The 13,933-nt window shown below is 43.4% G+C and overlaps 1 protein-coding gene across 1 annotated transcript in view; it reads left to right on the top strand.

Moving 5' to 3' along the window:
- Nucleotides 1-13,933, top strand: part of SLC5A7 (solute carrier family 5 member 7) — a 393,122-nt gene that overhangs the window by 189,539 nt on the left and 189,650 nt on the right. Inside the window, exon 2 of the mRNA XM_078656154.1 lies at nucleotides 12,367-12,480. Within this exon, the coding sequence (XP_078512280.1) occupies nucleotides 12,367-12,480 (114 nt within the window). The remainder of the gene's footprint in view (nucleotides 1-12,366; nucleotides 12,481-13,933) is intronic.

Below are 13,933 nucleotides of genomic sequence, written 5' to 3'. Positions count from 1 at the left end.
GTTCATAACCTGTTAAACGTGCAACTGTCAAGTGCTGAGTCTGTGTTCGGTTTAAAAGAACTTCCACGGAATGTGGAACTTGTACTGTCAAGGAGTGTCCTAATACTATGGAATCACTTTGTCTGATAGCTAGTGCTGTGGCTGCAACTGACTTGAGGCACGCAGGCAGAGCCTGGGCTACTGGATCTAATGTGCTCGAAAAATAAGCACAGGGCTTGTATTGTCCTGCTTGATCTTGTGTGAGAACAGATAATGCTGTACCATCACGTTCTGTAACAAAAAGTGTAAAAGGCTTACTGTAGTTTGGTGTAGCTAGAACAGGAGCTTGACATAGAGCTTTCTTTAACTCATTGAAGCTAAGTGTATGTTCAGATGTCCAAGGGAGGACAGTCGATACGGCTGCCTCCTGTGTCGTTAACTGTATCAGTGGCTTGGCTAGAAATGCATACTGAGGAATCCATTGTCTGCAATAAGAAGTAAGGCCGATAAAAGCACGTACCTCCTTCTGTGTCTTGGGCTGAGGAAGACTCGCTATTAACTGGATACGATCGGGTGTCAACTGTCTACCCCACTTGGACAGTACGTGGCCTAAGTAGATCACTTGCTGGACACAGAATTGAAGCTTTGAAGGGGACACCTTGTGCCCCATCTCGGCAAGGAAATACAAGACTGTAAGTGATGCTCGCTCGCAAGCACGTTCAGAACGGGCTGTGATCAGTAGATCATCGACATACTGGAGCAGGGCAGTGTCAGTTGGCATGTGAATGTTGTCTAGTTGTCTCTTAAGTGCTTGACTGTAAATGCTAGGACTTTCTGTGAAACCTTGAGGAGCTCGTGTGAATTTATAGCTCCTTCCATTTAAACAAAAACCAAAAAGGTACTGGCTGTCCGGATGAATGGGGACACTGAAAAACGCGTTCTTGAGGTCAATTACGGTAAAGAATATTGCCTCAGAATCAATGGCTGTCAACAGGGATGAAATATCTGGAACAACTGGGTACTGGGGAATAATACATTTATTGAGTTCTCGAAGGTCAATCACTAATCGATATACTGGGGGTCCATTTGGATCAGTACGTTTCATGACTGGAATGATCAAAGAATTACATACATTGGAGTCAGTTTCTACAACTACTCCTTGAGCCATGAGCTCGTCAATTATTTTAGATAAGGCCGCTACAGCCTCAGGTGGTAATCTGTACTGTCTGATTCGTGGTAACACTACACCGTGCTTGAGAGTCACACGATGGGGTGTGATTTGCATGTAACCTACATCAGTTGGACCTTGCGCCCATAGATGCTGCGGGACATTAGACAATCTCGGATCAAAATCTCGTAATACATAGTGACCCTTGAAGTCACGTAAAAACAAACGTATTCCCTCTGGGGAACAGCAAATAACTGCACCTAGTTCTTTCAGTGTCTTAATGCCTAACAGATTTTCTGGACATGATTTTGTAAGTAATAGATCAGTAGTGCGGGACAATGGACCTACTTCTAGAATAACTGGCTTTGAAATCTCGTTTACAATAGGCTTTCCTGAAAATCCAAGGGAAACATTTCTAGAGCCTGAGAGCGGAGCCCCTGGAACCTCGTCATGACTTATGGTAGTCCTACTTGCCCCTGTATCAATCAGAAACTTTCTGTCTTTTCCTAATACTTGACTATGAATATAGGGACCTTCTTGATCTACAGGAATCTCGATGAGAGGCAAGCCTACCTCCCTCTCTAGGCTGTTTCATGAGTATTGTTGGTACTCTGGATACTCTGTCTGAGCATACTGGTACATCTGCTGTGTAACATGCTGTGTTGCAGCGATAGGCTGCGGCGCTGGAACTGTCTGTTGTGCATTCTGTGGCTGAGAAGTCTGTGAAACTTGTTCTTGTCTAGGCGGACGTGGTCTTTCTTTAGTCTTACCAGTGGCTATATTATGTTTCAGAACTGCACACTCGTTTATAAAATGACCTGGCTGTTTACAATAATTGCATGTCCCTTTAACGGGAGCTGCAGGATGACTGCCTTGATTCGGACCCCTCTTCTGACTGTCTTGTGGCACAGATTGTGCAACTAGTACTTTCATTTTCGTGTCTTTCATACGTCTTCTCTCGTGTTCTTGCTCTTCTCTGATTCTATTCTGGTGATACTGGAGCATCTGTAACATCTGGGACGGGGTACTAGCTTGCCATGTACTTTCGACTTTCAAAACTCGATTCTTAACTTGTGGACTTGAATTCTCGACTAGTTTAGTAACAAAAAGATGAGGGTATGACTCGCTACTCGTCTTCAATCCACTGTTTATAATGAAACATTTTTCAAATCTAGAATAAAAATCACTAGTGTCTTCATCTTGTTTCTGTTTACAGGCTGAGATTGCATCCCAGTCTTCCTTTTTAGTGGCTAACAATCTGGGCAAAACTTGTATTAACAGTTCTGGTAATTCTTTACATTTCTCTCCAAGACCGGTACCTGGTACTCGTATCTTATCTTCAGCTTCTAGAACTGCCCAATCGATCTTTTTCTCTCCCACCTCCCATTCTTTTTCCTTGAGTTTTTCGTATACCCCTGCGGGTAACAGGACCTTTAGCATTTTAATAATATCTGGATACGTATATTCTCCCATACGGAGCATGTCCTTTAACTCTCGGTGGAACCCTGCTGGATCTTTGTCGTGACAGGGGATTCATTTCTTCATCTCTAAGAGTTCCATCTTTGTAATCGGGGTGTAAACAAATACTCGTTGCATTTCACCATCTGCTGTCCTGACTGGGTGTACTTCTCGTAACGGATTCTGTCTATCTATGTAAAACGGTTTACTTTCTGGAGGTGAGACGTGAACAAAATGCGGGTTCAAAAACATACTATATTTATGACGCTGTTCTAGAATGACACTAATTAAATCGGTACCTAAACCTTTCCATCTATACTGGAGTAACTCGTTCAGGACATCATGTAACGGACCTGGATCAGAATGTTGTCCCTCATACAATGTAATGAGGTGCTGAATCATATACATACCCACCAGTCGCTGCTCGGCTGGGGGCAGTTTCAGAAACATTTGTGCCACTATTTCGTCTGGAAAAGTGGTAGAATCAGTAACCCATCGGACTGCTGATCGGACTAGTTCTTGTTTATGCATAGTACTTAACTCACTATAACCGATTCGTGATTTCAGAATGTGATCGGTAGCTTGAAACACTTGTTCTAGAGAGCCTTGTTCTGGTGCTGGATGATGAAAGACTTTCTTGTGTTCTAGGCGTAAATGTCGGCCTGGAAATCTAGATTTACCTACATACGCTATTCTGGCGGGATTCTCGTCCTCTACCTCTTCGGTAGGAGAGTCATTCTCTTTCTCACTTACTTGTGCTGTTTTACGTTGTTCGTGTAACCTTATTATTTCCTTACGAATTTTCTTGTACATACTCTCTATACTACTGATGGTTCTGTGCTTACCCTCGGCTATATTATCACTCCACCTGGTCAGGGTTCTCATTTCGGCCGGATCTTTGGTCGGATAATCTTGTTCCCTTATTAAACAATTAATCAGAAATTTTAATATCATGAGCTGGATCTCAGCTTTCCTTTGAGACATGGCTTCGCCAATACTTTCTGGATCATCCCCTGTACGGATGAAACGATATATTCTGTCTAGATCTTCTTTCATATCCGGTAGGGTGTCCAAATACCCGGTCACCCGTCTTACACGTATAGAATATATAACCGTACTATCATCGCCTGTGACTGGATCATAGCGGCATTCAGTAAGAGCTCGTCGGATTTCTGCAACGGACTTATATTTGGGCGTACGCTGTAACGCACGTTCATGTAACTCGACTAACGTTACACGTTGGTATGGCGGCGGGGTACCAGGAGGACCTCCTCCTGCGGCCCCTAAGCTGGAATCGTCGACTGATACTCTTCGTGCTGGCAGAGTGACTGATGTGGCGGGAAGTTGTACTACGGGCTGGACCGGGGGTACCGTAGCAGGTACTGCAACAGGTGCCCTGGTGACTGGAGGAGCAGGAATTTCATCATTTACAGGAACTGACGGAACAGGATTTGCATATTCTGGGACTGTGTCGTCCAAATAGGACGAGATAAAAATATCAGCTGCGGTCGGTTTGTGACGTAGCTTGGTCGGAACTAATGGTGGCGGAAAATTACTGGATGCCTCCGGGGTCGCTTTTGGCAAGCCCTCGGCAAGAAGAGGATACATACCCTTAATGAGGGCATTCCTCTGTCTGTCTGACTGTTCGGTTTTAACTCGTTCACCTATTTCGATTAATTCCCTTTCTTGGGCTCTTTCTAAGGATTCCCTACTTAATTCTGACTTCCTGATTTCTTTTTCGGTTCTTTTATGAGATTCTTTGCGCCATAACTCGATGGCATCTTTCTGTGACTGTCTGGCTTTCTTTTTCCATAATGCTTCTTCTACTCGCATGATGCACTCGGCATCCCACGTACCTGATACGGGCCATCTATACTTTTCCTCTAACTCTTTGGTGTACTCCACCCATAAATCTAGATACAATATGGCACTTATGCCATGCTTTTGATACATAAAATGACCTGGACTGTCCCTAGGCGGGACAGGAACTGCTTCTTCTAACAGACCTTTTCTAGTTTTTAACTGACGTAGTTTGGAAAACAAAGGCATGACTGGACTGTAATCTAGACACAATACAATACACAATGAACACGATAATTACACCACTTTCATTCCACGACATTAAAATACATGAATGACATTTTAAAATAACAGTCTTGACAAAATACTACCTGGAATACTGAAAACAGAATACATGAATTTTCTCGAGAACAGAACTGACTAGAACAGAAACTAGATGCACTGCTGAAACAGTACGAAACTTACCGGTCTCATAAAGAGACGCGTCAGGACCCGCATCCACCTAAGTGGACACTTCGTGTTGGATCTGTGTACCACCAAACCCACGGACCAGAGTCAATTAGATTGACCCTGTCTAGATACTACCCCAGCAACGGTACTCACCGGGCAGCAAGAACGGAAGGCCTCGGACTGGACTGGACTGCTACGACGCCGGACGGACACACTTCGGACTTCTGTTACGGGTGGGCCTCCGGATACCTCGGACCTTGGACTCTCGGCTTGGGCTCTGGTCGGGACTCGCCGCGTTCCTCCACCGCCTCGTCTGGATGCTGGACCGCAACCTCCGTCTCCTCCGTGGGCCTGAGGGATACTTGAAGCAGAAATATCTGCACATGGCCGGTATGGTTCCGTCACGGCTGCAGAGGATCAGGGGGCTTGCGTGGCTTCACCGGCGCGTGGGGAAAGGGCAAGTTCCTGTTCGGGCGCCATTATGTGGTATATAAATAAATAATACCGGATCTATTTTTGACTGGATATAGTAATAACAGATAGCTCAATAAATAAGAGTCAAGATTCGAGGTAGTAGGAGTTTGCAGGTTTAATACAGCATAAGGACAGGAACAGGACAACCTGCACAGGACTAGGATGGCAGCGCTGCCGGGGGCAGGATCGGAGTCGGCGTAACATTTAATAACAGTGCACAAGTATATATACTAAAACAATTGCATTACAGTACATACAATAGGCGGAGCAGTGGGTGTGGTCAATAGCAGTCGCGAAAGATAAGGGTGAAAGTAGGTGTAACAAGAGGCGTGAACATAGACATGTGATGTAAACGTAACAGAATATGTCATAAAATGGGGCGGAAACATGGAGGGGGCTTCCTAAGGAGCTGGAACCTCTAACCTAGTGGTGCGCGCAAACTGACAATGACGTGTTACTAGGAGAAGCTGGGGGCTATGACTTCTGCGCTAGGAGCAGAAACTGAAGTCTGGAGAGTCAGGGCGACATGTACCTAAACACTATCTAGTATCTGATGTTTAGAGAACATGTTGATAGAATCCAAAAGTTATCGGGGTAAAGGCTAACAGACACTAAGACTGGTGCATGCATTATTCTACATGTAGTGCGTGTTGAAGAATATTAAATGACCATAAATACAGTATTTCTCTTACATGGAGACGTAAAGGCTAGACCATGACGGAAACTATTGATGCGATTCAGTAGCTTAGGAATGCAGAGAAGGAGGGCTGGACTGATAACTAGAATCATAACATACTTTTGGCAGACTAGCAGGCAGAGAGCCAGGCCGAGCCGGGCACTGTGAGGCAGGAAGTAAGTGAAGGGTCAGGAATACAGGTGGGGGCTGTATCGCTCCTCAGCGAGGGCTCAGGAGACAGGAGCTGAATCTGGTGTCCGGGCCCTTTTGAGGCCTAGAAACGGGGATTTTACAATGAAATAACGTGCACACTGAGAAACGTGGCAACGTAACTTTACATAGGCCTAATACTCGTAGCTTTCACGAGAACTGGAAACTGGCATACTAGAGATGGACACAACCGTAATTGCATCTTTAATCGATCACGGAGAATACATATGCATATTAATCATGCACATACAACATAGGATGGGGAACACGTAGGGACACAGAACATGGCAAAATTTACTTTTCCACAAGGGGGTGAATCTCCCTTTATCTCTATTCAGACAATCCGTGATAATTTGTCTACTGAGTCCTGGCTCAGGGTTAGACCAGATCTTCACCCAGGCCAAAAGTGGCCTGACCTTGATTTGGTCTTCAATATAGGGTTCTCCCAATTCTTCATGTGTAATATAGGCAGGTGTGCTCTGAGGGATTTTAAGTATCCTTCTAAAAAATTTGTTTTCCTCTGCCTGAACCTGATGAATATTTACGAAGCCCCAAACTTCAGCCCCGTAGGCTACTTTGGCGCAGCAGATTGATCTATACAAATTCATCACTTGCTCAGGGAACCATCTTCCCAGCCTACGACCATAATTCATTATTGCCCCGGTTGAGGCCACCAATTTTGAACAGTGTTTATCCACAATGAGTCTAAACTTTAGAAACCCATCAAATAATAAACCCAAATAGGAGAAGGACTGAACTTGTCCTATTTTGTGGGTGCCTATATTGGAGGAACATTTTTTGTCTGGTCTAGCCCCCGCCACCATGACATAGGATTTTTCCAGATTTGCTGATAGGTCAAGAGTGTTCATAAAGCTTACAAATCCATTAATCAGCCTCTGTAGCCCCCGCGACGTCCGGGCTAACAACACCACGTCGTCCGCGTAAAGCAGGACGGGGACTGGGCGGGTGCCTACTTGAGGGGAATCTACTCCTAGTTTGCTTAATTCACTACCTAGGTTATTAATGTAAAGTGAAAATAGATAAGGAGCCAAAATGCATCCCTGCCGCACGCCACTGGTACATGGAAATGGTGAAGTCCTGCTTCCGTCTTGGTTAAAACGGACAGAAGCAGTGGTATTCCAGTACAAAGCTTTGAGAATGTCAACTAGGTCCTGGTCCACCCCTAGGCCTATCATCAGGGCCCATAGCTTCTCTCTGTTCACATGGTCAAAGGCCGCACAGAGATCCATGAACCCCAAGTAGACCGCCTCCTTGCTGGCTATGGTGTACTTAGCGACCAATAAGTAGAGGTTCAAGCATTGGTCCGTAGTTGACCTTCCCTCCCTGAACCCATATTGTGTGTCCGTTATTATCTGGTGGGTATCCGCCCATTCCGTGAGGCGATTTAGGACAACACGACCCAGCACCTTCGCCGTGACATCAATCAAGGACATCGAGCGGTAGCATTGGGGGTCGTCCCGGTTTCCTTTTTTAAATATCAGGACTATTGTTGCAGAGGACCAAGAGCACGGCAGACCAGCTTCCATTGCCGCGTTCAGGACCCTCGTAAGAATGGGGGCCCACAACTCCACTTTACTAAGATAGAGATCGGGAGGTATGTCATCAGGGCTGGGCGCCATATTTTTAGTTAGTCCCGAGATGGCCCCTTCTACTTCTGCCAGGGTGATCTCTAACCTTGCAATCCATTTTGGCCCCTGCCCTTCATCATTATTGTTTTCGCCCGTGTGATTATATAAGTTTTTAAAATGGGAATACCACTGCTCAGGCAAAATAGTGTTTAAAATCTGTGGGGCGTTTGAGTCCTGGAAACACGGTTTATTTATGATTTTCCAGAACTCAGTCAAGTCTCTTCTGTCCGCCGCCTCCCTAAGGTCCTCCCAGGCTTGCGTTTGGAGGCTAGATTTACGTTTTTTTAATGCCTTCCTATATGCGAGCCTGCATTGGGCAATATATAACTTATCCCTAGGGAGCAATTTTAGGCTAGATTTGAGCACTTTATGTGCCTGTGAACAATCTTTATCAAACCATCTGGGGGTGGTAGTTAAAATCCCAGTCTTAGTGGTCTTTAATAGTCCTTCAATGAGGTGCGCCATCTCTTCAAATGCCTTTACAACAGCAGCCCCCTCAATAGTGGGGTCGAGGCATACATTAAATGCGTCTGCCCCTGTGATTATTAGAGTTTTATAAAAGGTGTCCCCATCTACTTTAGACCATCTAAGTCTCCTCCCCTGGTCTGTTATGTTCTCTACAGAACCTACCCCTTGTGACACATTTTTAATAGTCGGCCTTTTAGCTCTAACACCAGGGGGTTATGGTCCCTAAATATCTGCCCTGTTGACCCAAGCTTTACGTACAGGAGAGACCATAATGTAATCAATATAGGATCGACAACCTCTCCCCTTAAAGGTCGGATTAAGCTCCCCACCGCTACCCAGTCCTACCAGATCCATGGTGTGGACCAAATTGTGACCTTTCAGCACCCTATCTAGGTCTACCCCTTCAGGTGAATGTAGGAAGTGTGGCCCTTTCTCCACTGTGCAACAGGACCAATCCTTGTTAAATGGTCTTAAGTTCGCGCACATATGACAGTTAAAATCACCTACAAGGACTAAGGACGAGGCTGCTGCTGACTTCGCAACCGACAGCTGGGCATTTAGACGAGAGTCCAGTTCTTTTATTATGTTGCCCTTCCCAGTGCTTTAATCACCCCTGAATAATACCATAAGTGGATGAGCATGAACAGAAGACAAGCAACTATCACACAACCGTGTCTCGTGAAAGAGCATTGCCTTAAAACAGACTGAATTTGTTTTTTTTTCTTAGGAGTTTTATATACCGCCAACTTGACCCGAGCCCTTTACATAAGCACAAGTTGTGTTACAGAAGGTCACTTTCACTTTTTTGTCAGGCACAGTGAGATTAAGTGATTTGCCCTGAATCATAGGATGTTGAGCGTGGTTGCCGAGACTCGAACGCGGTTCCCCAGAAGTCTACCCCCCTAGCCGTTAGGCCACATCCTGTCCTCTAATGAACGGTAAATACTAAATTGTGGCTCGTGTTTAATGTTTAAAACAAAATCTATATGGGCTATTAATTAGTGTTTCTGCCCTGAACATGATCGTTAGGTCAGCTTCTTAAGCGGCCAGTCAGTTACCTGAGTCGGTTATGTTAAGCACAGGCTGATAATTAGTATCTCTCAATGGTAATTCGCTGCTTCTACTGCATTTACTATACTGGTGTATATTTACTTCTGTCTTTTGCATGTCAGGGTAAAGGGAACTAGTTCTAGAAATGTATTGTCAATCAAAATGCTTGAATTAGTGCCTCTCCTGCAAACATTGAATTTGGTTTCCAATTAACAGTTACTAGTGAACATATACAGATTACTTTAATATATAAGTAATGGCAAACATTTGCTGAAAGCTGCTATGCATCCTCTACGTCTACTAACTTAACTAATCAGAGATATTTTACCTAAATCTTGTGAAGAGATCCTTGAATCATGTATTCCAGATGCATACACACTCATTCAAAAACTTTTAAAATGACTTTTGTCTTCATTACACATTTTTGTGCCATCCAATGAATTAGTACTATGTAAAAAACTGTAAGGCCAACTCATGTTTCATATATCAGTAGAACACTTTGGGCAGATTGACCACTTTTTCACACAGTGCAGCAGCTACAAATGCTGTGCTGTGTGAAAAGGAACGAGGAGGAGAGTGCCACGTTTACTAAAATAAGGCACTCTCCTCCCTTTTACCTAGCGCCAGCGCTGAAATCAGCTGCCATGCGCCACAGCGACACCTTTGCGCCATGGTGCAAAGGTGTCTCTGTGAGTCTAGCATAGGTTTTGTACTGGAAGGGTATCCTTTCAGTACAAACTACTTTGCATAGACTCATTAAAAAACAAATCCCACTTCGTATGTGATCTGTACAGTGCCGCACACATGCAAAGTTGGGAAAGGAAGGAGAAATAAAAGCATTACTCCTTCCTTGTACCTACTTCAATAGGGCACAGTTTTATGATGCTGAACCCTGCCTACTTTATTTAGTAAATTGGGTGTAGTGTCAGAAAAGTTGGGTGGCTGCATGGGAACACCCATGCTCCCCCTAAGGTACGCACCTGTGGCGCTAAGTAATGAAAAACAGTGCTATGCACTGCTTTGCTTTACTTTCACGTTGACTTGTATAGCGCTGGAAAGTAAATCAGAAAAAAAGGATTTTGCACCGATTTTTGTCACTTTTGTGACACAAATATGGTGTATAATCTTAGCAAATCTCCCCCTGACTCTGTGCCAACGTTTAATTTGTGCCGGTAGTTGCTGGTGGGGCCAACTCGACCTCAAATTTGGGGACTGGTATTTATTTTTCATCGCAATACATTGCAAGTAAGAGAGAGAAAAGAAAACAGGCGGGAAAGGAGGAAGAGAGAGAGGGAAAAACAGTTATAAAGAGAAAGAGCAGGGGCCGGAAAGAGTGAGATTCAGGGGCAGGGGTGTCTGGAAGTGGATTAAAGACCTGAGATGGATTCAACACTACTCAGCCTTGGTATTTAACTTACCGATTTTTAATAGCAACACCAAAGCAAAGCTTTGGGCACCGGCACGCCTTCTTTAATACGTTTTTGGATGCGAAAACCTGAAAGAGGCCTGTCCTAATGACACCGTGTTTGCAAGCATCTTTCAAAATAACAAGCGACAGAAGGGGACTGGCTTATTTTAGACACTGCGGCTGGAAACTAATCAACAGTTCAAAAGATTTGAATGAAAGCCTGTTAAGAGGATTGTTCATTTCAGATGCTGCAGCCACAAAGTTCAAAGGCATATAACAAAGTCTTGCTAGTAGAAATCTGGTTCAAACATCACTGAGACACCACCAAATATACTTCCAGTTTTGGTGTTTAAGAAATCACCCAGCCCTTGTCCTGAGGAGTACCCATAAGGGAAGTCGGGGTTGAAACGGGTAGACAATTAACAATGGGGTATTCTTGTACAACACACATCAATATGGATCAATATAATTAAGTTGTAGTGAAACACAATTTCTTCAAGTCCATATTAGAAAAATCTGGACCTCATACTGTGTACCAAGCGCATCTATTGTTGATGTTATGCTCTGGCTCTCACACTGATTACCACATGCTTTAATTTATCTTTTGTATATATTTCAATTTGTGTTGGTTATTTTTTTATTGAGCACAATGTCCCTTTAGAATTTGCATATTTCAGAATCGATAGTTGGGAACACTCCCTTCTTTGAAATGAGATGCAAGCTTTGAAAAGTGTTATACACATGTGTTAAAAAAAGGTAGAGGTCATGTTTATTGATCTTTATACAAAAGTAAAAATGTGTTAAAATCAAGTAGCCACCTAGTGTTGTTTTACGTTCTTTTACAAATGAAGCACTGTTCGGAACCTGTTCATTTATAATGCAGTATCAACTAATAGTATTATTTTGTGTTATAAACCTCAAAAGTAGAACTTTAAATCATTACAACTTGAAGAAAAATAGTCAGGATGGCCTCCCAAGTTAGAAACGGACGTAGTGTCCCACTAGATTCATTCTTCAATCCTATCTGGAAAATATTTTATTTTTTCCACAGTGGTGCGAGGTCTACATCAATGACCTAATTTCACTAGTCCTCATCCAATTTTGAAAAAAATAGAGGTTTGTCTCAACTTCAATTTCTTTGCAAAGTATTAGAAGTTCAGCTATTGGGTTTGGGGTCTAATAGGGTAGGAGTGTTTTCAAAAGGGCTTTTGAATTTAATGCTTTAGATGCCTTTTGGTTCACAATTTTACTCTACGTTATTCAGCTATATTTGCAAAGCCTGGCAGGAAGTAACGCAAGGTCAAAGATTCAGTCTGGTCTTTGACACATCTGCCTTCCTAATATGTATATGCCCTTTTGATGTTTTAAATCTTTGATACGAAATCTCACACTTCCACCACTGCCCTGTAGCTCCAAAACATCAAATGTCAAACCTTTTTGTTCAGTCCAAAATATTGGATTTTTCTTGTCTCTGATCTATCCCAAATATGTTTGAGTACATCAGAACAAATACGCAATATTTCCCGTTTCCTGCGTATTTACTGTTTTCTTTTTCTGCTCTTTTAATCCCTTTCAGCTACTTGGGTTGGTGGAGGATACATCAATGGGACAGCAGAGGCGGTGTATTTTCCAGGAAATGGACTTGCATGGGCTCAAGCGCCTTTTGGTTATTCTCTCAGTCTGGTTGTAGGTAAGAAATGTGAAATATGCATAGTTACTTTAACACCCTGTACCAAATTATACATGGACAGTTGTTCTTGTAACTTACTGCCATTGAACAAACTCAATTATGACACACTCAATGATGTACCACAATTGTTTGCGAGCACAACAAAGCATCTAAATATATTTGTCATGACTCAATCATGTGTCAGCATTACATTTCTAATTTTGTGAAGGTGTATAGTAACAATTTTAAACAAAATTTGTGCAAAGGCAACAACCATTCATCAAACCATTGGTTATTAACTAATGGAAAATATAATGTATTTTCCTTAGGAAAATAAATGTATCATCCATCACGTAGGTTTCAAAAACAATAAATGGGTGGGGCAGAACAAACCACCCTCAAATGGCGAATGTACCTTGGAGGGGCTCCTGGCCAGTTCCACTTCTTGGGTTTTCTTACATGTGCCTCAGTAGGAGTAGATGCAGGAGACATACTGGAGACATCGGAAGCCTTCAGAAAAAGTGACAGCACCAGGATATTTAAAAATGAAGTGCATGGTAGAAGGACCCTTTCAGAATTCGTTCTCATAGACTATCTCTCCTCAACTGGCAGAGGTAAGCGAAGGTGGTGACCATTGTAGTGCCCAGTCCAGCTTCTTCCTTAAGTAGCTGATGTGCACACACAGGAGTCAGTGAAAACCCACTGAGTGGGCTGTCTGTAAAAACAGACCGTTCAAGGGCACCCTAGGCTAGAGTAGTGTTTTCCCAGAAAATTAGTGGGGAGCAAGATATAGTGAAGGATAATGATTGTTGGCATGTTGACTGCTAAATTGGAGTACTTTCGCAATGGTGTGCAAACCAATGAGCTCAGATGAGGTGTTGGGGAAAACCAAGATCAGAGGTCTGCAAAACAGGTAGCATATTCAAGGAGACTGATGGCCGATTAAAGAGTTTCCAATAAAGGCATCACTTCTGCTGTGTCAGGTAAGATCAGTGTTAAATTTGTAAAAAAAAATACAATGGGTGGTTAGTGCAAACTGTAATCTGTCCAGGGGTAGGGTAACGGATACTGATGGCAGACGTCGTCTAAAATGGTCTATGTGTACCCCGAACCTTATATATCAGAACATTAAAGATACCTGTAGTGATGCAATTAATAGATGCGCACGGGCTGACTCCGATCCAACACTGGTTCTGTCGGATTTTCAGAGCATAACAGCTAAAATAGCTACCTTAATGACAGAACCAGCAAAGAGTCGGGGGAGGGAGGGCCCGAGGTGGTTCAATAAGGAATGCTCTAAAGCTGCCCGTGACCTCAGAGCTGCTCTATCAGTAAAACCAAGAAATAAAGAAATAGTTCAAAGGTCACGTAAAGAGTATAAATCAGTCATTGCCTCATGGAAGGAGGCTCTGAAGAATGAGGCTTGGCCTGAGATCCTGGAACCGCAAACTCTGAAAAATAGCGCTAGATTTTG

This window comes from Lissotriton helveticus, chromosome 8 (genome assembly GCF_964261635.1).
Source record: "Lissotriton helveticus chromosome 8, aLisHel1.1, whole genome shotgun sequence".
Lineage (NCBI taxonomy): Eukaryota > Metazoa > Chordata > Amphibia > Caudata > Salamandridae > Lissotriton > Lissotriton helveticus.
This window is presented reverse-complemented; position numbering and strand designations above follow the sequence as displayed.